This window comes from Bombus pascuorum, chromosome 13, assembly GCF_905332965.1.
Source record: "Bombus pascuorum chromosome 13, iyBomPasc1.1, whole genome shotgun sequence".
Lineage (NCBI taxonomy): Eukaryota > Metazoa > Arthropoda > Insecta > Hymenoptera > Apidae > Bombus > Bombus pascuorum.
Genome location: NC_083500.1, coordinates 10,432,338 through 10,458,319, shown reverse-complemented (window position 1 = coordinate 10,458,319; position 25,982 = coordinate 10,432,338). Strand labels below are relative to the sequence as shown.

The following is a 25,982-nucleotide window of genomic DNA, read 5'->3' as shown; positions in this document are numbered from 1 at the left end:
ACAGGTATTTAAAAAGCAGTTAGAGTGGTACACTATGAATATTTAGAGACAACCGTATTCAGCATGTATCGCGATGTCGCGCCACTTGAAATTTATTCTTTGCTCGCAATCTTTATAGCTCGTGGACTGAGTTATAAGCAATATTCGATTTTCACTCTTTTACTGGCCTTTTTTTTTTACAGGAATTTTTATTATTGATATTCTAGTTGAGACATACACCGACAGTCGAAAGACGAAAGATAACAGAACCTACCAACCGACTTACAACACACAAAATAGAATACAAAATTGAAACGTTGTTGCGTGTTATCCACTGTCCATGACACAATCTCATGTATTAAATTTTCTGCTGGACTCTAGGCAGCCAGTTGTAAATATGTCGTAAAATAGGAAAAAACAGAGATATTTTAGTTAATATCTTTGGTTGAATCGGTGAACTAATAAACTCTGTTTTCTAGTAGTTCATCGGGCTTGTTTAGTAAAATATATTGTATTCAAAAATTCTTTTTTTAATTTGCAAAAACAGTTTAAAGGTTTGAAAGGTTGAATCGCCTGAAAGAAAAAGAAGCGCAATGGAAGACACTTTTCTCAGCGTTGACGTAAACAGATTGCTCCAACTGTCGGCGACAAACAGATCGCCACGATTTATAGGTTGATTCAGGTGCGCTCAGCTTCACCTTGACTCATTATTCCAAATCGCGTTCGACTTCTTTCCTCGCTCGTTAATCGAATTTGCAACCTGCTTCACGATTGTTTGTCACGATGAGTAACTGTTAACAGTGACATACTTTGTTGCCAGAAATACTATGTTTGCAGTTTATGTTAAAATGCTCTTATATGTAACATAGTATAGATGAAAAATCGTTAGGCTTAGCAAATTTGATCTGACGGAGGATTTATTAACCATGATGCATAACTTCCATCATTTTAGCCTCGATCGTGCCTCTGTTGCTATTAATCACGCAAAACTGAACTGTTATGAACTATTCCACACGATGTAACTATGAACCAAAATTTTCCTTAAAACAATTAACATTTTTTTACTTTGCATTCGTATGTCGAGTGTGACTGGACACCAGTTTTTATTTCAGAAGCTCTTTTGTCGCTCGAAAAATTCTTGGAAATTGTTTCAAGATATATCATATACTTAAAAATTACAAAATACAAGAATAGTGTGAGCAAAAGTGGTATTTAAGTGAATTTCGTTCTTCCTTCATTTATTTAAATTCTCTTATTTTTTAGTTAAAGTAAATTTCAAATAAAACGCTTAAAAGCGTTGGGAGCTGCTGGTAACGAAATTGAAATAAGATTCAAAGGGTTAAAGATCCTCTTGCTCGTTGAAACAACACGTAGAACAAGTAATAAAAATTCGAATATCGCAGCAAAGTTAAAAAAGAATAAATATAAATGTTGAAGCTTAACTATCGCGAATTATAAGCACAGAGAAAATTATAATATATCATAGGGAAAAACATTTTGATTTATTCAATTCTTTGTCTATGAAAATAACCAACAAATATACTAAAAATCTGGGTAAAGTCATCAGAAATGATAAATAATTGTTTAAATAACAATGTGAAAGTGTTACGAGACAGAGGAGACAATAAGCTCGTAATTGGCTAACTGTAAAAAGAAAATGAGTAAAAATAGCGAGTTTCAAAGTTTCTCAAATTTCTAACGTGAAACCATCCGTAAATTGCTGTTGCAGGTGAGAAGCCGCATAAATGTGTGGTATGTGGCAAAGCGTTCTCTCAGAGCAGCAATCTGATCACGCACATGCGCAAGCACACGGGCTACAAACCGTTCCAGTGTGGTCTCTGCGACAAGGCGTTCCAGAGGAAGGTGGATCTGCGACGACATCGAGAAGGACAGCATCCAGCCGCCCCGGCGCTCGATTATCGCTCCCTCCAACTACCCTCGCAGCCCGCCAATGTCAAACACTCTCCACCTCTACAACCTGCCCCCGGTTATCACATGATACCTGTCCCCGGTAATAGTTGAGATTCTTTCACGATTTTGTCACGAACACCGTCTGCCTGTCATTTCCTTCTTCTTGCTCTTTGTCCCCGCGTAAATGCTGAAGAGGCACAGTTGAAGAGAGAGAAGAGAATCGTTGGAAAGTGATTGTGGTGAATTTGAAATAGATTTGCAGATAAGTACTATACATAGCAAAATGAGAGATAAGGAAGAGATGGATATGCGGATCCAAATTGGAAGATAATGGATGGATAGGATGATGTAGTATGTGTGTAGGATGTTGAGAGGTTTATTGGTAGAAAGAAAATAAAAGGATAAGAAAAAGAGCGTGTGTTATTAGTATCAAATAGATATGAAATCTATTCTTGTTTCGATGACTGCGGTAGATTTGAAATTCAAGTATTCTTTAGGGATGTTGCTATAGCTACATTTAGTAAAGCTACACTTTGTTCAGATTTTAACAATTCTCAGAGAAATTCCTTAAAAAAGAAAAATTCAAATCGAAAGAAATATTGTAATATTAGAAATTGAGTTTTTTACAATTGCTATGTCACGAATAAAAGAATCATATTTTAACAAATTTCATAATTTCCATTACAACCAACGATCGTACAAAGAGAACTATCTTCTTTCCAAACGACTCGAATCACATGTTTCCACATCTTTGGAATATTAAATTTTTTCTCAACACCCTCTATTCACGCTCGTATACAAAATACAGAAATAGAAGACCACAAGAACAAACGAGGAAGAATGCTCGATTATACGATGCACGGTAGTTCGATAGAGATTCAAAGCGGACAAAAATACGTGATCAAAGAATCACACATTCCACAAACAATCGCTTGTATTTCGAACGCAACAAATTTGCATTTTCTATCATCAAAGGAGGATTCGAACTGCGTAACGAACATATTAGATATAGGCAGACACCTGTTCCAAGTGGCTGGCTCTACTAATAACCGATTCTTGTAACCCTGCGAGCTGTTCAACAAAAAAATGCCTTAGGGGAGGCACGCTTTTGCATATTTCTCGAGCTAAACTAGCGGTCCTCGGCGAGTGTTACGAGATCGACCACTGTTTTGAGAGGTAAGGAAACCTTCAGCCGTCCATTATTGCTGTACTTTCGGTATGTAACGTACGTGTATATATATAAATATACATCTTATGTAGATATAGATTGACAAAAATTATATATATATATGTGTGTATAATTATATATATAATTATATATATGTATATATATACACGCATTCAAGCAAGCAGATACGTGTGTATACATATGTACACGTATATACATATACGTGTAACGTGCAAAAATACGTATTTAGGAAAAGTTAAAGAAATTGTAGAAGACTTAACTAATTCTTTAGTTAAAAGAAAAAAAGTACTGATTTTCGATATTGAATTCAGCAACGTATTTCGCGAAAAAGAAAGAACGTTATCGTGTGCTTGCATGTGTGTACACATATATCGGCGCGTATAAATCCGTATAATATTATATCCGAGCCAGCGTTACCAATTGCACGTGCAGGGTTTTCAAATACTTAGTTGTATGCTCATTTACATTTAGAAGCGATTTTACTAATCACTTAATCGCTCGAGTGGCAATCTGTCGAGTGAAATATAATTCCGTAGATCTTCGTATTTTATATAAAAATATAAAAACGATTTGTTAGTGTTGTAAGAAAAATGTACAAACAATCTTGTAACATATCTGATCTTTAGAAAACCTCGTTTTTCCTTTAAAGATTATTAAAATGAATATAAAATGAATTCGTGCGACGATTAAATCTGTGGGACGAAAAATAATTGAATTTGAATCTTGTAAAACTCGTCTCTAAAAGAGACAACAATGACGAAGATACAGAATAAAGTGTAGCTAATTGTAATTAAATTGCCACTCGAGAGATTGAAAAGTAAGAAGTTCTTTCGAAGTGTGTTTTTATATAATAATTAAATATCGATCAAGTATCGATTAAATGTACAGTTGTGCCGCAAAAATCACCATGCTGCCCGATATTTTTCATATTTTTTACTATTTCTACCTCCTGCAATCAGACTCACGAGTGCACAGAAGGTCTATTTCAAAGGAACGTATCTTATTTAAACTAATCGTTTTTATTAATAACTCTATTTCATCGTACTTTTTAGTTCAGGAATTTTTTATCGCAAATACGAAGATGAATTATTATTAAAAATAAGTGGATTTTTCTTAACAAAGCAATGTAATTGTTTAGCTACTATTCGCGAGATTTTGTTTTTTAACAGCGCAAACATTTAATTATTTTAGGAAATATATACGAAATTCATATCTAGAATTGTAAAAAATGTGTATGGATAATATTAATTTTATGTTTAGGTAGAAATCTTATTTTTTATTAGTTTGTAAAATTCCTTTTTCGAAAAGTATAGAAATTATATAAAGAATTATATTTTCCAAAACCAAAGAAATGTTTATTCATCTTGTGCAATTAATATTAATTTTATTTAGATTCTCATAGCGAAATTAAATGACAAAATCTCGTGCTTTTTATTTGCGATAAAAATTTCTGTTTAAATACTGAAACTCCACTGGTGCCATCGAAAGCAAAAAATAAAATTTTGTCCGAGCAAATTAACAAAAAGACGCACACTTTTCAAATGCCATAAATAGGAAACTTGTAACTTTTTATCAGCAATTTCTCAAGCTTAGAACCACTTGTTAAAGAAATTATTAGCTAAGCGTTGTTCTTCGATACGTTCCGCCTTCAAATTGAACTAACTGCACAAAAGTTATTGCGAAAGGAAAAAATTCGAGAACGATGTATTGTAAATAATTTGATGTTCTCGTCGAATTAGGAGAGAAACGAGGCAGAAAGGGAAAAAAAGGACTAAACGATTTCATTAGAAATTTGATGTCTGGCAAAGAATCATAGCGGCTAGAGGACCAAAGATATATTATAAGTCGGACCTAGTCTAATGGTATTGTTCGGGTAGAGATAAAAATTCAGTGAAAATGTAAATTGCCACTCCCGAAAATTCACCAAAGACTTTGGTCCTTTTTTGCGTACATACGAATTGTATTATATCTACTATTAAGATTAATCGATCGCCCAATTGAGAGCGCAAACTTGTGAAAACGAGACGTCACCGTAAGAACTTGATATTTTTTCAATGTCTCTAATTACAATCGTCGAAATAATTGTTAAACCGTGCGATCGCGTCTTATGGTTATGACCGTAATTATCGAATTTTAATACGTCGATGAACAAAGAGTTGTATTCGATCGAATAATCAATCTTAACCCTGCAATTATTGTAATTAATTCGTTCTTATCACCTGTGGATCTTTAAGATCTGCCTTCTTGGAAAATATCACAGCCACTGATTTTCCACGATTTTTCAACGAAGTAATCGTAATAATTCTGTAAATTTCTTTGGAACGTTTGATTATGACAAAATGATAATTTAAGGGTTAACGATTAGTAAAATTTAGATAAGGAAGAAAGACCGATAGATCGATAAGTAGATTTAATCGTGTGAGAGCGTGAGAGGCGTGCGATTGTCGAGCGTATTCGCCAGGGACTTATATTAATAGGTAAACCAAAAAATATGTTCATAATTGGTATAAAAATGGTATCAATTGAATAAATTGTTTTTCTTACAAAATACATATATATACATTTTTTTTCTTTGTAATATAGAAAGACAACTTTCGTTTGATTAGAAATCAACCTTATGATCGCTACGTAGTAAAATATTAGAACGTAGCAATTTGCGAGAATTTGTACGAATAAAAGTCATCGATATTTAACAAGCGAATAGCAAAATTCTCTGCCTTGTCAATTTTAATTATTCCACGATATAATTTACGAAATTACCATAAATGACGATTAACATAGTCAAACCGTGACATTACTGTACTGATTTTTCTATACTTCTTCGACGAAGAAATAGCAGAGAGGAAAAGTGACTGATTGTAAATTTAGCAGAATTTCTGAAATTATCATAAGTAGATATTAAGTGAAATTGCAACATTTCTACGCTAATTATTATTTCACAGTTTTTAAAAACCTAAAACGCCTGATTGTCGATGAAAAGTGACTCATGGTCGATGAATAAGTGACTGAACAAGTGAAAAGTTGGAAATGCTTAAATCAACTCCATCATGAAAGTAATTAAAACAAAAAATAAAATTTATCACGCGAAGCACGTTTCCTAAATGAGAAATGACCGTGTAAATAAATAATCGCGTTTTATTTGGAAGAGTCGCAGCTAACACTTCTTCACGAGAGGTCCTCGAAAGGTATCATCAATAATTTCTTCCATTCTCGCTGCTGGTCACGTGAGGCGAATAATCGTGTAAAAGTGTAGGTTCCATGGCGTTTCGCTTATCTTTGTTATAACTGTTAACGTAGTTCGCTGCGACACGTCGCAATATAAATAACGAGTCGGTAAACAATAGCGTTTTTCCACAGCCATTCGCGTCACGCTATGCGGATGGCGAGCTTCATGCTTCTACGATACAATTACTATTCGCGTTGTTTCATAATCTTAATATTTTCACTAGGTGATCCCGTAACTTGTGGTCTGTAAATGTATAACGTGTGTTTTTTATAAGAAATTTTTTTATAATAAAGGCCAGACGGAATAGCGTGAAAGAGAATGAAAAGGTAAGTAAGAAAGGAGAGACGAGCAAAGTGAAATAAAATTAGAGAAAGAGATGGCGTAAAATTGCGGATGGAGAAAATGGGATCTCAAGTGAAAAAGTATAAGAAGCGCCGATCTATCGTCGAATAACACAGTGGTAAAGATAATTATAAAAGTAACGTAATCATAATTCGATAAATAAAATGTAAAGAATTATAACGTATTACTTAGTATAATAGAATCCCTGTTATAGATGTAACTCTAACGTTTAATTAAGAAGAAGAAAAGGTGTTCATTAAAGAAGAAGGAGTCACGTTAAAGAAAGAAAATTCCTTTTTGTTGAAGTAACTACTTTAAGAAAAACTCTACATCTTTATTTATGTATATCCGTGACCTGGAGACCTGAAGACCTACGCAGAAAGTAGGATTTAGTGAAACAAAAATATTCTAAACAAGGAGAGTTGCATATTATTGCACCCTTGAATATACATTATGTTTTGAATTACAAGGTCTAGGAACAAAGGAACTAATAAATTGATTTCTATTTATGTTCTTTGTAGCTTTTAGCTAAAGCTATAGCGTTAACCTTTTTGGTAATGTCCTTTTGCAATAAATATATCAACGTGCTCCCTATCGATTCTATTGTATTGTCACACTAAAAGAATAAGGATCTGGATCAGTATAAACTTATACATAATACTTATACTTATACCTTTATTTATTTCAATATATTTTTCTATTGCGAATTTATCCACTCGTTCTTCTATCAGTTAACCTCAACAGTTTTGTTCACCATCAACGACAGATTAAAATGGACACTGTAAACAATAATACGATGAAGAGAAACTGTGTCGATCTATGAAAAAATACACACATTACGAATAAGCGTTTCTCGAATGGAATAATTTTCGTTCGTGTTATTTAGTATAAGTTGAACAATGTTAAAAATATATTTTCAAAAACACGACACGATTAAAATAACATATTTTCAAGTATCTCATGTGGAATACGTATCCGATAGGACCTAACCTCGAAACGTTTGAAATGGTACGGTTGAAAGACGATAGTTCGAAATTGAAACGTTTCTGGCGGAAACTTTAGAAGCCTGCGAGCGAAGCAGGTGAGAAAAAGGTAGGTAAAAAAAGAAGCACGAAACCAGGATCGACGATGTAATAGATTATCGACGATTATCTTTCGCCTTAGGGGCGTATTACCAACGGCGGATGCTTCCTTGCAAGGATATGCGATGAAAGCGCGATAGAAAAAAGATAAATTACCTCAGATATCGTGTTCTTCCTTTATCTTAGCCGACGTTGGTCCACAGATTCTTGTCAGAACGTTTTATCAATCTGACACGGCAAACAATCACCTACCAAAACGTTTTAATAAAATCTGCAGATCGAACGAGCAATCTTTTGAACTATCAATCGACCGAAGAGTAAGAACTGACGCGTTAACGAATTTTCACATTTTTCAGCCGCTGTGTATAGTTCAGAAAGTAATTGTCAGCTCAACTGGAAAATTTATGGCAATCGACGTCTCGCAAGTTATCATGTGGCACAAAATTCCATTTCAAAATCGTGGGACCAGAAACGGCTGAAAAATAACCTCACTTTTGCCTCACTATTTATTCCAACTAAATTTTCAGATAAAACACAATGGACAAGTAATTGAAATACGTCAATGTACCCTAGGAATTTGCAGGAAAAGTTTACGCGATACGCTTACGAACAGGCGATCCCTAATTGTTGAAGTTGACTGATAGAGGAACGAGTGGATGAATTTGTAATAGAAAAATATATTGAAATAAGCGTAGGTACATAGTGTATGCTGATGCAGATTCTCACTTTTACAGTGTTACAATACAATAGGGTGCACGTTCATATATTTCTAGGAAATGACATTAGAAAAAAGTTAGACTTGGTGTGTAACTCTAGCTGAAGGCTACAAGAAACAGCAATAGAAATCTACTTATAGCTCTTTTGTTTCTAGACCTTGTAACCCAATACATAATTTATATTTAAGGGCACAATAATATGCACCTCTCTTTGTTTTGAATTTTTTTCACTACATTCTAATCTCTTCGTAACAGGTTATGGATATACAGAAGAGAAGGTATAAAGTTTTTCTTGAATTATTTCAACATTAATATTTAGAAAATTTATGTTCTTCTTGTTAAGGTTATTAGATGTATGTGAACAAAGGAACATGTGGATAAATTATAAGGTAGAAAATATATTTTAAATAGGAGTATAAATACAAGTCAGAATATAATTGAGCTGCTGCAGGTCCGCACGCTAGCAGTGTTACCCTATGACTGAAAGCCTTGAAGCCATCGTCTACAGTTTATGGTCTTTCTTCGTCCCATTCTTTTGGCTATACGCTGTCAATGGCTCCAGTGCCTGAGAAAACTAAAAAGACCAGATGTAAAGTTCTCTTAGAAGTGGTGACCACTTCAACTGTTCTTCTTATTGATTATTAATTAATTATTACTCGAAATTACAATTGATTGTAATTAATTAGAGAAGTTTCAGAATTCAATTAAGCGTACAGAGTTTAGAAAGAACCTTAGAACGTTCTTCCTATAGTTTCTACTACTGTTTTTCATCCTCGCACATATGTTAAAACAAGTGCAACCGTAAAAATCAGTTTTGCCTGTGAATTCCATTCTATTCTCCGTTCGTTTCTCCTGCGTTCGCCTAAGCAACAGAAGCATCGTAGCTACAGATTGCTTCCGTTGCAATGAACGTACGCGAAATTAAATATTCATACGCTTGGAATTTCGCTACGACTGGCTAACAAGATTTACGATTCGACATGGTCATGTTCGGCCGAACTATGCGTATCGCGCCACTAAATTAACGACCAGAAGTTTCTTTATCATCGTAGACGTATTAACATAAAGGGTCACGTGTTCGTCTCGTACGCACGAGCAAGTTACGAGAATACGCGGCCACGCTTTTCCAATTATTTTCCTGTTCGTCGATCCACGTCACGACCCACGTCAGTTGCAATCTCTCGACCTGCTTGCGAATCTACGTTTGTACATAGAACAAGCTTGCCAAATACCGTCAAATATTTTTCTCTGCTACAGTCTATAACGTTTGTTTCGTACGACAAAATTTTATTCTATATCTTCGACTTATTTTCTATCCAGTTGTACTATGATCGGCTCCACTCACTATAAATAAATTTCCTAGATGTTTGTGAAGAAATAATGACTTGCTATTCTAATGAAATATCGTATAAATTCGTGTGATACGATTGTTTACGATTGTTTAACTTGTCACTGTTGGTAGTAACTGCCAATTAACCTTCAAAGGTAGCTACAACTTTAAATAAAATAATTTAGAGAAATAATAATTTAGAGAAATAATTATTTACGTACCTGGTTCACGTTTAATCGAATAAATCGTCGATATAAATTAATAGAAGCAACAAAATATGAATTAATTGAAATCGATCGTAATCGAGCATAAGTATAGGTTAGGTTATGCATCGGGTAGGCAAAGCGATAAATACGCTACTGAGACTGCAGTCGCTGAAAATTGAGAAACGTTAACAGGAACGTAGAACGTACAAGAAGGTACCAGCGGCTGTTAGTGCGACAAGGAGCACCGTATTGCGCGACAAAGACAGATATACTTCTCTCTCCAATCCTACGGAACGTTCATCGATCACAGCCTTTTCTGCGAAACATTTGGACGATTTTGGGACCGTGGAACAAAGACTGGACACCAAACGAATTTCCTACACGGTTTTCAACCTGAATTTCTGTTCAATCGATGGATAATTAACGATTATTGCATCGAGTATCGAGACTAAGGCGATTATGATGATGCTCTGTTAATGCTGAACGTCTGCAAGAATAATGTCATTCAAATGTAATAATACAGGTTTCATCGGGCTCTATGCTTTAAATTACATCCGAAAAGGTTGTGAATTAATTAATATAACATAAAGTATACGTGAGTTTGTTGCACAGAATCTCGTTCAGTACATTTGCATAGGAAAGTTCGTAAATTGCTCCTCTTAATTCGCTTTTCTTTTCACATTTGTAATTCACTTGTTTGCCCGATTTATGAACCTTGAAGCACTAGCGTCACGTAGCGGTGAAAAGGTGCAACTAATTTCCTTATCTGTTCATTGTTGCAAAATGGTGCGTTCCTTGTCTACCTGACCACTGCCATCTATCGGATCCGGTTAGAACTTCGAAAAAGTAACAGGAACATAGAACGTGCGAGGAGGTATCTCAACTCCTGTTAGACAAGGAGCGCACTACTGTGCGAAAAGGACAGACATACGTGACGTCACAGACAAGGACAGCTATATTTTGCGACAAGGACAGATATACGTCTCTTTCTAATTCGTTAAATTTTCATTAATTGCTCCGTTTCTGGGACAAATTTCTGCACTTTTGGAATCGTAAAATATAGAGGGGATCCCTGACAACATTCCGGCATCGCTTTTGACCGGAATTTGTGCCTAATTATTCAGTTTTTAACAATTATCCACGACGTCCCCTCGTCACCCGGGGGCGATGTCGTGAATTTTCGCATAATTTTCGCCACGCGTAATTAATTTACGAACTTTTACGCACGAAGAACTTAGCGTAAAATCTAAGGAAGCTTCCACAATTCCTTAGAGAGCGAATTAATGCCACAAAAGGTTGATATTTATGGAAAATCATAGATTTGTACAGCGGTAGCCGCGACACTTCCAACGAAAATTGTTAATAACTAATTAATTAAAGGGAAATTCCGGTCGAAATTGGTGTGTGAATCTTGCCAGAGGTTCTGCCTTTGTCGTACGATCCTGAAAGTTCATAAATTTTACCAGGGAAAAGCGTAATTAACGAATAATCGTAAAATTAGAAAGAGACATATGTCTGTCCTTGTCGCACAATATAGCTTTCCTTGTCTGTGACGTCACGTATGTCTGTCTTTTTCGCACAGTAGTGCGCTCCTTGTCTAACAGGAGTTGAGATACCTCCTCGCACATTCTATACTCCTGTTACTTTTTCGAAGTTCCAGCCGGATCCAATAGATGGCAGTGAAGGTAGACAAGGAACGCACCACTTTGCAACAATGAGCAGATAAGGAAATTAGTTGCATCTTTTCACCGCTACGTGGCGATAGTGTTTCGAGGTCCATAATATTGATCAAATTTGTATTTTGAAAAAAGGTAATTAATAGAATTAATTTGTGGATTTGTGTACTGCGCATCCCTCTAATTGGGGTCTCAACTTTCTTCTTAATCTAAGAAAACGGTCCAATATTGATGAAAAGGACAAATACAACTCTCGTTTCATAGAATGTATAGCGCCATAGGCATGGTGCTAGCCAGGCTAATTGTGATTTATTCTTCTTACGATTAGTTTACTATTAATTCATGCGTTTGAATAACATTCATGTGTTTTCACTATAGAACGACGAAAATAACCTAATATTTATGAATAAAAGTGTACAGGTCACAACCAGGTTATGTAGAGAAATTTGTTTAATCGATTGATGCCTGTATTATTTAATGACAATTAAATAGGTATGGAAATATCTCTCTGGATGTTCTTGTAAAATGAAATAGCTAATCGATCCATGTAGAATAATATTCTCATTTGATTTACATTTACATTATTTAATAACACCTAATTTTGACTGATTCAGATACGTTTTGGTAAGATTTTAGTAAGCTATGTCTTTCTCTGGACTTTTTTGTGAAAAGAAATGTTTAATTTAAATGTTATAAAGGAATATTCTCAGTTAATTTAAAAATACTTTGTGTCATAACAATTAATCAATTAATCGATATAAGCACTATTAAGTCTTCAATAAGGTATGATGATATTCCAATTAATTTAAATTTATTTTATTCGCTATTACACTTGACTAATTGATTTAAATAAGTTTCGTTAATACTTCAATAAGGCATGGAACTATTCCTTCAGATGTTCTCGTGAAAAGAAATACCTAATCACGCCATGTAAAGGCATAAGACCCATAGAAGCATAAAGGCACGATGAACTGAGAGCGTGGAGTAGAAGTTGGAGATTAACGACGCGAAGGAAAAGCCGTGTTTCCAAATGACTGCGTTGCAACGGGGATTTACTACATTTGCTGCATCTATAATTATAGGTAATAAAGTCAGAGACGTGGAAACCAGAGCAGCATCGGACTGTTGCACGAAAATGTTCGTTATCGAGGCGGCTGCAAAAATTGCTTCCAGAAACTCGTGGCTGCGCCTCTTTCCGAGTATAAACCTACCGATTTCTCGCACAATTTTAATGCCAATGCTTCCTAATAGGAGAGCTCGCGTTATTATCGAAAGTCAAACTTTCTCGAGCGTCTTTACTTGTTTCGTTGAATAGAAGCTACATAACAGGGAATTCCTAATTAAACTGGAAATAAAAATTGTCCGTGTCATCAATTAGCGTAAAATGAAAGTCTGTGGTTCTTCCATCTGATCCTGATTATTGCTTCTTCTTATCTTTGCTAAATATAGTTCATGCTCGTGCAAACTAATGCAATTAACTTCACTTTTTGAATGACTCACTTCTTGAGGATGACATGTAAATAATAACAATTTCTAGAGTGAATTGAAGAAATGGTGTTGGTGAAAAATCAGAACTTAATTGTATTATTTATAAAATTTTTCTGATAATACGGAATACATGGATTATTTCTAAGCCACGATTTCGAACGAGATAACAATCAAAAGATAATAATCTATTAGTTATAACCACTATTAGTATAACCATTGTTAGACATAAATGTCCAATGATCTGTTTTCCAAATTTATCTCACTATCACAAAGATCTCAATGGAGGAATAAAAATTATTGTAAAATACAAAAAGAGAGAGGAATTCAAAACATGAAAATTTCCGATTATATCCATTCATTGGTCTCCAATGGCGTAGCTCATGATTATTCGAGCGGTGCTAGAAAATGTCACGAACATATGGGGAACGATTATTTAGAAGGAACGACACGATGAAAGAAGTCAGCTTATTTTTTATTCACCATCCCCACAGGGACAATTCTCTGTCGATATTTATCGAGCATGTTTCTTACGACGTAGAAAAAGTCACGATTAAAATTATTGTTCTTAGAAAAGGAATTCCCTGACGGGGAAGCAGATAAATGTTTTTGCAAGGGTCTCCACGGGAACCCGCGCGATCGTGTAAAATTTTTATTTTAATCGTTTGTTTGTAGATAATTCCAACATCGAAGAACACCGTCATCGCGTGGCTTTTATTTATTAATTATTTATTAATAATTCCACCGGGAGCATCTTGTCTAATTGACGCGATATTCATACCGGTTGAATTGTGTGAAATTATAAAATTATGCGAAACGTGATCATTCTTACGCAATTATTAAGATCTTTTTATTCCTAATAGTTTGAGAAAATACGATGTATATAGGGTGACTTGTTAACATATAATCTTTGCATATTTTCCGATCTAATCGCGTTTTCCTTTCTCTTAAAAGGTTTCCTAATTTTGGGACGAATCTTCATTTAATATACAGTTAATTACAGCTTTTTCATATTATTTTTTTCGAAAGTAGAAAATTTCTTAGCGGAAAAATTGAGTTGGACTAGATTTTAGAATATAGAATAGAGATTATAGAATTAGAATAGAGATGAACTAAGATTTCGTACTATTATTTAATTTAAAAATATCCAGGAGCAAAAAATGTAGAAAGGTAATGTATTATATTTAATATTAATCTCATGTCATCTTTTTCTTTTACCATAATTGTTTCCTCTGAGGTCAATCCATCCGCAAGGGTTTATGATGAAAGCGTGTCGCTCTCGTGCAAACGATTAATTCTATTCCCAGTGGTATGAAACTTGCGGCGAGCTCCATTATTACAGCAAACATAGTATTTTCCACGGTGGAAAATCCCTTAGGAGGTATTTTTCACGGAACTATGTAGGTACCAGAAACATTAATAATTCAGAGAAAGCCATCGTCGACTGCAACGTTTTTAACTAGGCTTTTAAAACACTACTTATATCTCAATATTTTTCACGTTCATATTTTTCTATAAAAATTTAATAAAATTTGTCTGAGAAATTATATAATTCTATCCTTACAGATAATTCAATAAATTCAATAATTAGATCTATTTAAATTGCATCGAGACTGCAAATAGAAATCTTGTATGCAAATTACCATGAGTATTACCATGAGTATTACCATGAGTCTTCTTATTTCGTATTCGATCATTCGAAGAATGACAAACAAATCATTAGTGAAATATTCGATATCGTCAGCCTAGCGATGTTTCAGTGAATCGACCAAATTTCACTTTTCAGAGAACCTTAATTTCCATAAAAGGAAATTCTGAAGCTTGACATCGATTTCAAGGTGCATTTCTCAAAGATGCGGCTTCGGAAACCCTTGAATATACCTGTCTAATGAAATGTAACAGAAATCTACACAATATTAGGGTGGAAATCATGAGGCTAATGTGGTTGTTTTATTATGCTAATATAACGCAGCTTGACATCGTGTTTCAATTGATTTTTCTTCGCGGTTAACGTACAATAGTATAAATAGTTTCTCCAATGTGGAATTATCTTCTATTTCCTAGAATTTCGAATAAGGGGATTTATGAAATTTACTCAGGTCTTTAAGATGCTAAAGTTACTTAAAAGAATTCGTTGCGATACCGTAATGGAGATAATTATTAAAACAAAATTATAATGGACACAAGGAATGGGTGCAAAAATTAAAGAGACCTGAAAAACAATTCTCTAAAATGTTTTGAAATTCGTATTTTTTTATCCTCGTTTAATTTACAATCTATTAAAAAATAAAAATAAACAATATCAAACAGTATTGGTACACTTACAGTCTTACAACAAACGAACGAAATGTGCAGAGATAAAATGAAATGACGTAGAATAACTCCATTCGACGCTGCAGCATTTGAATAAGGATTCGGGACAAAAATTCGTTGGCATCGTTTGGATTAAACATCTTAAATATTTGTTTCTTTGTCTAACCACACACGGTGAAGTTCGAGCATCAATTAGGGGAATATTTTTTCCATTTATTGTAAATATCATGCAGAGATCTTTTATCCTCCATTCTCCTTCCATTTCCTCAGATATCATGCTGACATTTAATAAAATACAGCGTTTTTATGTAACTTTTAAAATTTCCTTGAAATAGGCGTGCTAAGAAATCATCAACCAGGTCCTGATTATGGATGGATTTCACTAAAGAAATAAAAAATACTCAGTATAACCGTTTGCAATAGAAGAAACACTATATAGCAATGTAATATAATACTTCCTTGACACAGAACAATCAAAATTATAAGATGGTTTGAATCGTTTGTTTGATTACTCTTTACAGAAAGAAAGAATTTTTTAATTGGAAATTAGAATTATACATATCTTTGCTCGAATTCTCCTTATTTAAAATACATCAAACACTATTTAACCAGAATTAACAAACAAGAATAATGAAAGAATGGGCTAATTTTCAAGCGATTAAATTTTGATGTACAAACCATTTTTAGCAATCCTCTATCGATATTTTGAGAAACCATTGTTTACATTTATATTATTTACAGACTGAGGATATTATCAAATAATAAGATCAATATCAAACAATGATTATTTCGATTTTTATCCACTACATGCCATTCTGTGCAACGTAGCAAATTGGAAAAGCACTTTACTAGAAAATTCGCGGAAAGCATCGAGCTAGGATTGAAAATCAATGCGCTGTTTTATTGCTCACTCCAATTTCGGTGCGTCTTCTTCAAGGAATCCAATGATCTTTGTAATAACCACGGAGTCTGTTCTCGCGAAATTCGTGGTTTTCCCTGTCTTGACCATACTAGGACTATGCTCGAACTTATCTTGGTACCATAACCGAGGTTTATGCGCCTCCGTTACCTCGCCAACTCCTGTATTCGTGATACTTGCTCGCTGACTGCGCTTCATAACAGAGACGATGCGTTTTACTATTATTGGTTCTATTTTTTGCTTTTCCTCTCTTCTTTTTTAAACTATCCAGTTCCAAGAACAACTAAAAAATAGTCTCGTCATCGTTAACATATCAATATTCGTTACAGCAATACTTATGTACAATTTGATCTCGATGTAATCTCTATGTGGATATTTTTTGGAAATTAATTTAGATAGTTTTTAAAATCGTTGGTACCATGTATAGAGTAGATAGAGAAAGATGAGAAAATGAATACGACGTTTTTCAACTTTTACCTAAAATATTGAAATATGTAAGCGTATCTTTGTATTCTTTCCTTGTATTATCTTTGCAATCACAGTCAAAATTCTGTGTATGTATATGTATATTGATTTAGAGAAGTTACAAATAATGTTAATTCCTCTAGGATTCGAATAACAAATTTATTTACAAACTATCAAATTGTTTGAAGCAATCTCTGATGACTGTCATATTTTGTTGAACACTTTATTACTGCCATAATTAATACAGTTAACATAAAGTAAATAATATTAAAATAAACTTTAAAAATGGAAATAATACTTGTTGCTTTGTTGAATATGTTCTCAATAAAACGAACAAATGAGATTCGTCGTTCACTAAACAAAAAAGTGTAATCTTACACTACATATTTCTCTCGAAGGAATTTCTCAGCAGTGTATCAATAGCTATCCCATAGACACGTTAATGCGAGAAACACTTAAATCGAATGCTCTACCGAGAAGCTGATTACTTTACGAGGAACTTTTCATGGAATACATACGCATTTACAATTTCCTTATAGCGAAAATGGCTCACTAGTTGATGTTTCCTTTTACCAATAATCGAATATTCATCTCGGGGAAAGCGAACACGAAATCTTAATTATAAGTAATCATTCCAAGATGGATGTCCAATCGCGACGGTGACATTTTACATTCGTTAAGTTACATTTTAACCACAGGAGTGCCATTTGTTGCATTAACGTCTCATTAACCGGTGAAAGTTCGCCGCTACACATTTTTTTCGTCTTTCCGAAAGCGATGCCACCTGCTGTTTCGTCCCTAGGACCACCGACTTCATTATTCTAAGCTTTCTTTTTCTTATAAAATCATTTTCCTTTCCCGACTTTTCATTCTAAATCGTTTCATACGCTTTAAGAATCGCAAAGTGATATTTAGTAACATTTTATTTGGTAATTAACTTAGTAATACTGTAGTAAACAATATACAACATTTCTTTTCACTATTTTGTGTTTTGAAGAAACCTTCCAAAACTAAATTATTCAATTATACAAACGTTTACCTTAACCTTTCTTTCCCATGATATTAAACGAGTATCACGTTTCAATTATTTATAATTCTTTAAGGGAAATAATTGTAATTAACCTAAATAGATGAAATTTTTTAATCTCCTTAAGAGAGTTAACATTATATACATATAGCATGTGTCTCAAATCGACAAAGTTTCTAATCTCATTTTATGTGCATTCTTTTTCATTTTGTAAATATAGATCATCCTATATATTATATACATTTTGGAGTTATTACAGTTTTCGATTTTCAGTCGCTCGAATTTCTTTCAAAATTCTTGTAGACCCTTTTCAGGGATACGAGAAAGATTGTCTTGTGTCTGGCGGAGGGTTCACTTTCACGGCTATTCAACACATAACGTTGGTTTTGGTTCGTCGAAAATTCTTAAATGCGCATAAATTGCCAGAACATAGAAGCACAATGGTATCATTAGGGTATCGTTGACTTTTATTCCGTTAATTTATTCTGACAAGCGTGAACGTTCCATGTGGCTGCTGTTTAGAGTTTAGATCCTGAATAGTCTCGTTTACGTTAAGTTATACCTTCTACAACCATACAACATTTGATTATTGTTTACCACGTGATAAATCACCGTATATTACGAGTATTTTGTATTGTCATATATTTTAGAGATTTTGGGGTAGATCCTTTGGTTTACTTTACTTTGAATTTTCTTATACGTATGCCTTTTAAATTTTCCTTTCTTTACTCGTTAATAAAATACAATTCAAGTATTAAGATAAGAGAATTATTTAACATAGACTACAAAGTTCATATTTCATTGATCCTTATAAAAAAAAATGTCTAAAATGTTACTAGGATCTAATAACAAATTATTAAATTATAATGATTACATACTGTGTGATTGATTAACTGTAGATAGGTATAAAATCTTTGTTTCTGAAACCATTTCGAAGTAAAATGATTATAATATTTGTAAATATTAATTTCATAGTTTTTAATTATTATGTGTTACTGACTACATATACCTATATATAAATACATATTATGCTAGGTATAAAACACTAAGTATGAAATCTGTATCAGAAGCAATGTTCGTGTTCATCGCGATTTGCGCTAGCCTAATAGCACGCAATCATTATAGAACAGAGGTATCGTGAACTAAATTCGCGTTTCCTCCTATCTTTTTGATTTTTAATCAAATGTATCATAACATCAAGAGTCGCACTGTTATTTACCCTGCCTGGTACACTATTTTTGCGTGATGCTTTCTGGTACCAAACCAAACAAATGAGAATTTACGCCAAGTAAAAAGGTTTCGAAATCAGACTGTTCATGTATAAAATTAACAGTAAGAAAAGTATTTTGCCTATTCTGAAGACAATCTTCATTTTTCCAATATTATGGAAGTCAGTCAACCTTCGCTGTTGTTTCAATTCTTGTATGATGTACTTTATAATAACAGCCAGATGAGGAAGGAGAAAAATATTTTTAAATTGAAAAAACACCATTTTACAAAAATATATTTCAATTTTGTTATTTTAATATTTACAGAAGTTCAAATAAATATTGTACACGAAATTAACTATATATATATATATATATATATATATATATATAGTTGGTTTTATAAAAGTATTTATAAATATATATATATATACACTTTTTACTTAAAATTCTATACTCAGATTTTCCATTAAAGACGATAAATCATACATGTTTGTGTCACTTAGTAACTTCCGCATAGATATCTGTTCCTTTAAAGTTGTTACAGAATTTTTAAATATATGTTTCCATTCAATATCGTCAATTTCATTTAAAGAACATATTATAACTTCATTTACTTCATCTTGTACAGAATAGCATGCCATAGACCGAAAAACAGACTTTAGGTCGCTCTTCACTTTCTGTTTGATATTTCCATCTCGACTAACTAAATTTAAAATAAAAAATCCATCATTCATTAAACATTTTGCAACTGATTTTATAATAGGCATCTCTAGAAATTGTTTAGGTGGACAACTCATTCCAACTGTATTATCTTTACTGTCTACATCAAAAAGTATAGCTTTGTATCTTTTGCCATTCGATGTACTGTCTTTGATAATTTGAATACCATCCGCAATTTCAACCTTCATTCTATTGTCAAGAATGAGACCAAAATAGTCAGTGGCGACTTTTAACATCTTCTCATCGATTTCAACTGCTGTAATTCGTAACTGCAGAATTACATATATATATATTATTAAATATTTGTAACAATGTGATTAAAAAAAATTAAATTCAAACATGTAGTATACATATACCTTAGGAAAACAATTATATAAAAACGTGCACAGTCCACCTCCACCTAAACCTATAATCATTATCTCGTCACATTCTTTAGAATTTATTGCAGCACTAACACCAATGCTCATATATACATGATGATCACACGCTAAAAATCCTGAATCAACAACTTTTTTCATTTTACCTCGTCTAGATTTAGCTAAAAAGAATTATTTATAAATTAAAAACATTGTGTGGTAAGATGATTCTGATAAAACAATAAGAAGTAAAATTATATACCTTGTTTAAGACGAGCTTCACTCTGAACAACATATGGATTATTTAGAAAAATTAATCTCCTAAATTCACTACCATCTCTTTCAATCTCTTCAACAACGAAGGGACCACTCAAATTGCTCTTTCCTTCAAAACATATTGTTCTGACCCCAACATCTGAACCCAGTGATAAAAATGGAATATCATTTTTTCCAGATAAGCCTTCTGGTGCTAGATTCAAAATACAATCTTCGATTTCACTTTTTACAGCTTCCCAATTTTCAAATTTATGTTCCCTGCATAGTGTGACAATAGCAAGTCTATCACGTTGGGAGCTCTTAAGAACCTGTTGTCTACCTTCTTTTGTACTAAATAGCCAATCTGTTTCCCTAACAGAACAAAGAATTTAAGATTTGTCTCAATTTCATCTTTGGTATCATTAAATATGTACTTATACTAGATATAAACTCACTTTCCTTGTGGTACTATAAAAGCTGCATAGCTTTTTGTACCATGTACCTTGGGCTGATCTAAAACGTAGATTGTATAACGTGGATGTTTGTTATCAGGAGAATGCAAATTTAGTGAGATTTCTCCAATATCAGCCACACTACGCTTTTGAAGACTATTAAATATAAATGCAGATTGTTGTGCTGACAGTATAGCTGATATCATTTCATCTATTGATGATAATCGTCTTGGTGCACCATCAACTAGTACTACTTCTAGAACCTATTGTAATTATACAATATTTATTTTATAAAGAAATTGTTAAAATGGACATTAGTGAAATATTATCAATTACATTATAAGAATCTGATAATTTAAATATAAATTTAATATTATTAGAAATAAGCAACTTACTTTTTAATAATAACATAAAACTTACAGTCTGTGACAAATTTGTAATCTTCGTTGCAATTACTGCAAAAACTGGGATTGAACTTCCATCTTCAAGGCGTGTTTTTTCTTCTGCTTCGTGACAACGTACTATACGAAACATGAACCCAACATTTGGAAAATAAGATAAAATTTGCCTTAAAATATATTCCTGTAATAATGAGATGCATATGTATCTGCCGCCATTGCGTAGAATTCTTGTAATTTCCTAAAAATTATTATATAGTAAGATATATTATTACTTTACTAAGACATATTAAAAAGTATAGTGCATATATACATTGTAAATAAAACATAGTGTAAACATGATTTACTCATCACTTAATATATATGGTGTACCTTAAAGTATTTGTTAACATTAGATACTGTCCCTTCTTTAGTATCTGGCATAAGAGCATCTAAAGTACCTTTATCCAAAACAACGCTAAATGTATTATCAGCATATGCCATTTGTGTAGCATCCATGTGTTCATAAACTAATTGTGGTCTCATAGTTGCATTAATATCACGCATTTGTTTAATAACAATATGTGATATATCAATATTAGTAATATTTCTGCAATTAAGAATAAAATTTAAAAAAATATTACTAAAGATTAACCAACATTACCTCTTATAAAAAAAGCAGCTGTACAAAAAATTACAATCTTTAAAAAAGTGATTCTGCTTTAAATTTATGAATATAAGATAAACGTGATTAAAAATCTCATACCTGTACCCAGCATCATACAAACACATGCTAACAGTAGAATTGCCACAACCGACAATTAAAATATTGTCTTTCACCTTGATGTACTTTAAAAATATACCACATAGTTCTGGATATTCTCCATACCTAAATAAAAAGGAAGAATCATATATATGTAAAGCAAATATGTGTTTAATACTAAATTGTGAACATCCATTAATAAGTAAGACATACCATTCAAAGTTTTTTTTACCACGTTTCTTGAAAAACGTGTTCCAATATTCAACTTGGCTAAATTCTTCGTGCGTTTTTGGTAATATATTCATATTTTCTATGTTTTAGTTAAATTTACAAATTGGACAACATACAAACAAAATACGGTTAAGTACCCTTTTAAATTAATCCGAGAACAACAATTGTCAACCACAAACCCTAAAAAATATTACATAGTAAAGTTTGTTAAATCATAGATGTATTGCATTTAATATATTTCGTTTCGTATCATGTTTTCAGTTACAAATTATGTTTATATTTACATTAAATAATGTTATCGTTTCATATCATTGTAATGATATAATTATTGAATATTACACACTGTATATAGGTTATTTACAGATATATACATAAATAAATGTATAATTATAACGTATAATTATATATTTCTATTTTCAGAAATTAATAAGATATTTGTAATACATTTATTTTTAAATATAAGAATTATTTCACTTAAATTTTATAATAGCATTTCTATGTAAAAATGTCATTAAAGGCAGACTTACATCGAGGTTAGATTTGCGACGATTATATACGATTTACCGCAGATACTTTCTGCTCAATTACATGTTAAAATGACGTATAAGAATACATTAAATGACATATAGATATAATTAATTTTTTATAAAAAATGAAGATGGATTTTGGATAAATGAAGAACGTTTAAACATTTTATTTCATTCTGAAAGCATGATAATTTATTAATAGAGATTCAAATTTGATCCATAGATATAAATAAAGATAAGTAAAGAGATTGTCAGAGTAAAGTCACGGACCTGTTTCTCATATATACAGTAGCGGACAAAAGTTTAAGACGATGATTTGTAAACCGGATTACAAACATCTTATACGCATATTGTTCTTCTATTCGGTTTGTCTCTTTGGAATAACGTAGCTGTATGTTTGACCTTCGTAACCTCAGACAGTCAGTTGTTAAATACAAACAATGTAGGAGTTACAACAGTTAGTTACCGCCTAGCACTTGGAAACAGTGGACATTAGTTTAAGACGATCTGTGTAAAACGTGAGTACGAGTACAGTTTTTGAACATTTTGATTCTGGAATGTCAAAATCATTGTTTAGTGTACCTTTTATTGCTTAAAATTCATTTAGGTAGGAACAGACTATGGGTAAATCAAAGAATTTACTTGAAAACGAAAGGGAACAAATCGTAAGGCTGCGAAAGCAAAGTAAAACCTTCACCGAAATAGCAAATATAGTGAACAGGTCAGAAACAGCTTGTAAACAAGCTTGGCATAAATTTTTAAAGACAGGCATGTATTGCGATCAACCGAAAAACGGAAGACCACGGAAAACAACACCGAAAATGGATCGCCGGATTCATCGATTGAGCGAAAAGGATCGTTTTCGTAGTGCAAATAATATTGCTGCGGAGATAAACTATGAAAACGATACACAAATTAGTGCTAGAACTGTTAGGAGAAGATTAGAAGACTTTAACTTAAGAGGACGAAAACCCCAAAAGAAACCACTGCTGAGTTCTAGGAATCGAAAAAGACGACTTGCATTTGCTAAAGCTCATAAGCATTGGACAAGTGAAGATTGGCAAAAGGTATTGTTTTCTGACGAATCGAAATTCAATCGCGTCTGTTCTGACGGGATACGGTACGTTAGACGTCGAATTGGCGAAAGTTTGAAAACACAGTGCGTTTTAAAAACTCTTAAACATGGTGGTGGCAACGTTATGGTGTGGGCGTGTTTTTCTCGAAGCGGCCCTGGTCCGATATGTCGTATCAATGGAATTATGGACCGTTTTCAATACAAGGACATACTCAAGAACACAATGTTACCTTTTGCACGCAACAATATGAGTGATGATTTTATTTTTCAAAATGATAATGATCCGAAGCACACGGCTCGGGTTGTGAAACAGTTTTTTCAAGAAGAAAATATCACCGTGCTGCCGTGGCCGTCGCAATCACCAGACATTAACCCAATCGAGAATTTGTGAAGCATCATAAAAAAGACAGTACAAGGTTATAAACCGAAAAATTTAAATGAACTTTACTCTACGATTGAAACAGCCTGGAATAATATTACGGTAGATTAATATAAAAAATTAATAGATTCTATGCCAAGAAGATGTACCGAAGGGATAAGAAATAACGGATATTGAACAAAATATTGAATTTAAACAAAAATTGTGTATATTTTTTAACCAAAAATTAATATTTTTTGTATAGTCTTAAACTTTTGACCGACGAAATATTATACAGATTTCGTTCCTTTTTTATAACTTAGCTATTGAGCAAAATATCAAAATGAAATTTTTTTTCTAAGTGTACAAACAAATGTACAATTAGTTAATACCAAAAGTAGAACACCGTATTTATATTTTTTATGGAAAGTAAATCAATTATTTATTTCTTCCATTTCGTCTTAAACTTTTGTCCGCTACTGTATGTACTCCTCTGATTAATTGTATTCAGACAAATTCAAATTAAAAATATTTTTTTAATATATAGGAATATAGGTTGGAGAAAAAGAAGGATATGGAGGAAGAGAGGCAAAAAGAAATGTCTTGTCCATCCAAGAGTGCTGGATTAGAGCCAGGTTCTGTCAGAGCCAAGACCTGATAGAGGACACATCAGTAAAGCTACCTTTTTAAATATAATTGAAGTTACTATCAGCTTAATTATGAGAATTATATTTATTTTACGATAATAATAAAAAACAGGCAAAACTTGTAACATGTCAATTTATTACAAACAAAGTCAATACATTAGTATGTACAACTACTCTGACACATTTAATATATATATGTACATTATGTATAAATAATATGCACACACATTCATGACTCACATTCATATATATCATCAATACGAAAGCTCCTTCTTTTGTTTGAATATGTAAATGTAAACAATGCTCTCATTTCTAAATGATTGATAAAAATAAAATACAAAGAAAATATGTATTACATTACATTTTAATTAAAGGATACATGCACAGCCTAAAACAAGAAGCAATTCAATGTATTCTATCACCATGGAAAATATTATATTTGCTATGTAATACCTGGTAATGTCCATTGGAACTAAATCCCCTTTAGAACTTTAAGTTATAAAGCTTTGGTCTAAATTCTCCATGTAAATATTTAGTTTTAGCTTTTACATAAAAATAACATCTCTTATAACATTTACATAGAAATATGTATATGCATGAACTGCATATCTTTTTTTAGTTGTAATAGATTTACGTGTTATAATCTGACGTAATACAAAACATGTAATGTATGCAACATTACTTAATATATCTAGCAACATTTCCTATACGTTTAAAATAGATCATATTTTAATAGTAAAGAATTAAAAATTAAAATGAAAATTATCATTTTATCAAAAAACATTACAAGATATATACTATTGTAATTTAATATAAAAAAGGTTGAATGCTTTTAAGTTAAAAAAACTTAATAAAATGTAATCAATATAATTAATACAATTTATTTGCCTCATTATCCTGATATTGAGTTACCTGTACGAATATTTCCAGCTGTAATGATTTATGTGAATTTTTACAAGAGAAAATATTAAATACTGAATTACTTCAATAAGAATAGTAATTGAATCTTATTTGAATTAATATATTTAGTATGAGAACTTTTACTTTCCTTTTCAACAAATTAATCCTTAACTGTAAAACATTAATAACTAATCAATTCTAATATATCTGAGTAATTGATAAATAATTTCTAAAGGGGACTGAA

The 25,982-nt window shown here is 32.4% G+C and overlaps 3 protein-coding genes and 2 long non-coding RNA genes across 8 annotated transcripts in view; 2 read left to right on the top strand and 3 right to left on the bottom strand.

Annotated features, from left to right (window-relative positions):
• The window catches only part of LOC132913832 (zinc finger protein 628-like), an 84,052-nt gene extending 78,419 nt beyond the window's left edge, over window positions 1–5,633 (top strand). For both annotated transcript variants that reach the window (XM_060972449.1, XM_060972450.1), the window contains one exon: window positions 1,709–5,633. In XM_060972449.1, coding sequence (XP_060828432.1) covers window positions 1,709–2,001 — 293 coding nt within the window. In that variant the 3' untranslated portion in view covers window positions 2,002–5,633. The remainder of the gene's footprint in view (window positions 1–1,708) is intronic.
• A 3,437-nt stretch (window positions 5,634–9,070) lies between these two features.
• Window positions 9,071–10,441, bottom strand: LOC132913759 (uncharacterized). Its single transcript, XR_009659438.1, has 2 exons — window positions 9,997–10,441; window positions 9,071–9,940 (listed from the first exon to the last, which is right to left on the bottom strand). It is a non-coding gene; the product is annotated as an uncharacterized LOC132913759 (long non-coding RNA).
• A 6,687-nt stretch (window positions 10,442–17,128) lies between these two features.
• Window positions 17,129–18,771, bottom strand: LOC132913845 (uncharacterized). The gene is made up of 2 exons (XR_009659468.1): window positions 18,550–18,771; window positions 17,129–18,431 (listed from the first exon to the last, which is right to left on the bottom strand). It is a non-coding gene; the product is annotated as an uncharacterized LOC132913845 (long non-coding RNA).
• Window positions 18,772–19,368: 597 nt separating this feature from the next.
• Window positions 19,369–22,411, bottom strand: LOC132913820 (eEF1A lysine and N-terminal methyltransferase homolog). The gene is made up of 8 exons (XM_060972414.1): window positions 22,214–22,411; window positions 22,004–22,126; window positions 21,631–21,847; window positions 21,281–21,499; window positions 20,864–21,123; window positions 20,416–20,780; window positions 20,154–20,335; window positions 19,369–20,066 (listed from the first exon to the last, which is right to left on the bottom strand). The coding sequence occupies exons 1-8, from the start codon at window positions 22,303–22,305 to the stop codon at window positions 19,518–19,520; spliced, it is 2,007 nt and encodes a 668-aa protein (XP_060828397.1). The 5' UTR covers window positions 22,306–22,411; the 3' UTR covers window positions 19,369–19,517.
• A 517-nt stretch (window positions 22,412–22,928) lies between these two features.
• LOC132913839 (uncharacterized) lies at window positions 22,929–25,604 on the top strand. 3 transcript variants are annotated; one of them, XM_060972461.1, is made up of 3 exons: window positions 22,929–23,276; window positions 23,366–23,825; window positions 24,739–25,604. In XM_060972461.1, exons 2-3 carry the CDS (start codon window positions 23,379–23,381, stop codon window positions 24,847–24,849), a joined length of 558 nt encoding a protein of 185 aa, XP_060828444.1. In that variant the 5' UTR covers window positions 22,929–23,276; window positions 23,366–23,378; the 3' UTR covers window positions 24,850–25,604. The 3 variants fall into 3 exon arrangements, 1 of the variants encoding a protein (XP_060828444.1); XR_009659466.1 differs by lacking the exons at window positions 22,929–23,276; window positions 23,366–23,825 and adding an exon at window positions 23,876–24,249; XR_009659467.1 differs by lacking the exons at window positions 22,929–23,276; window positions 23,366–23,825 and adding an exon at window positions 23,876–24,314.
• The last annotated feature ends 378 nt before the right edge of the window (window positions 25,605–25,982 follow it).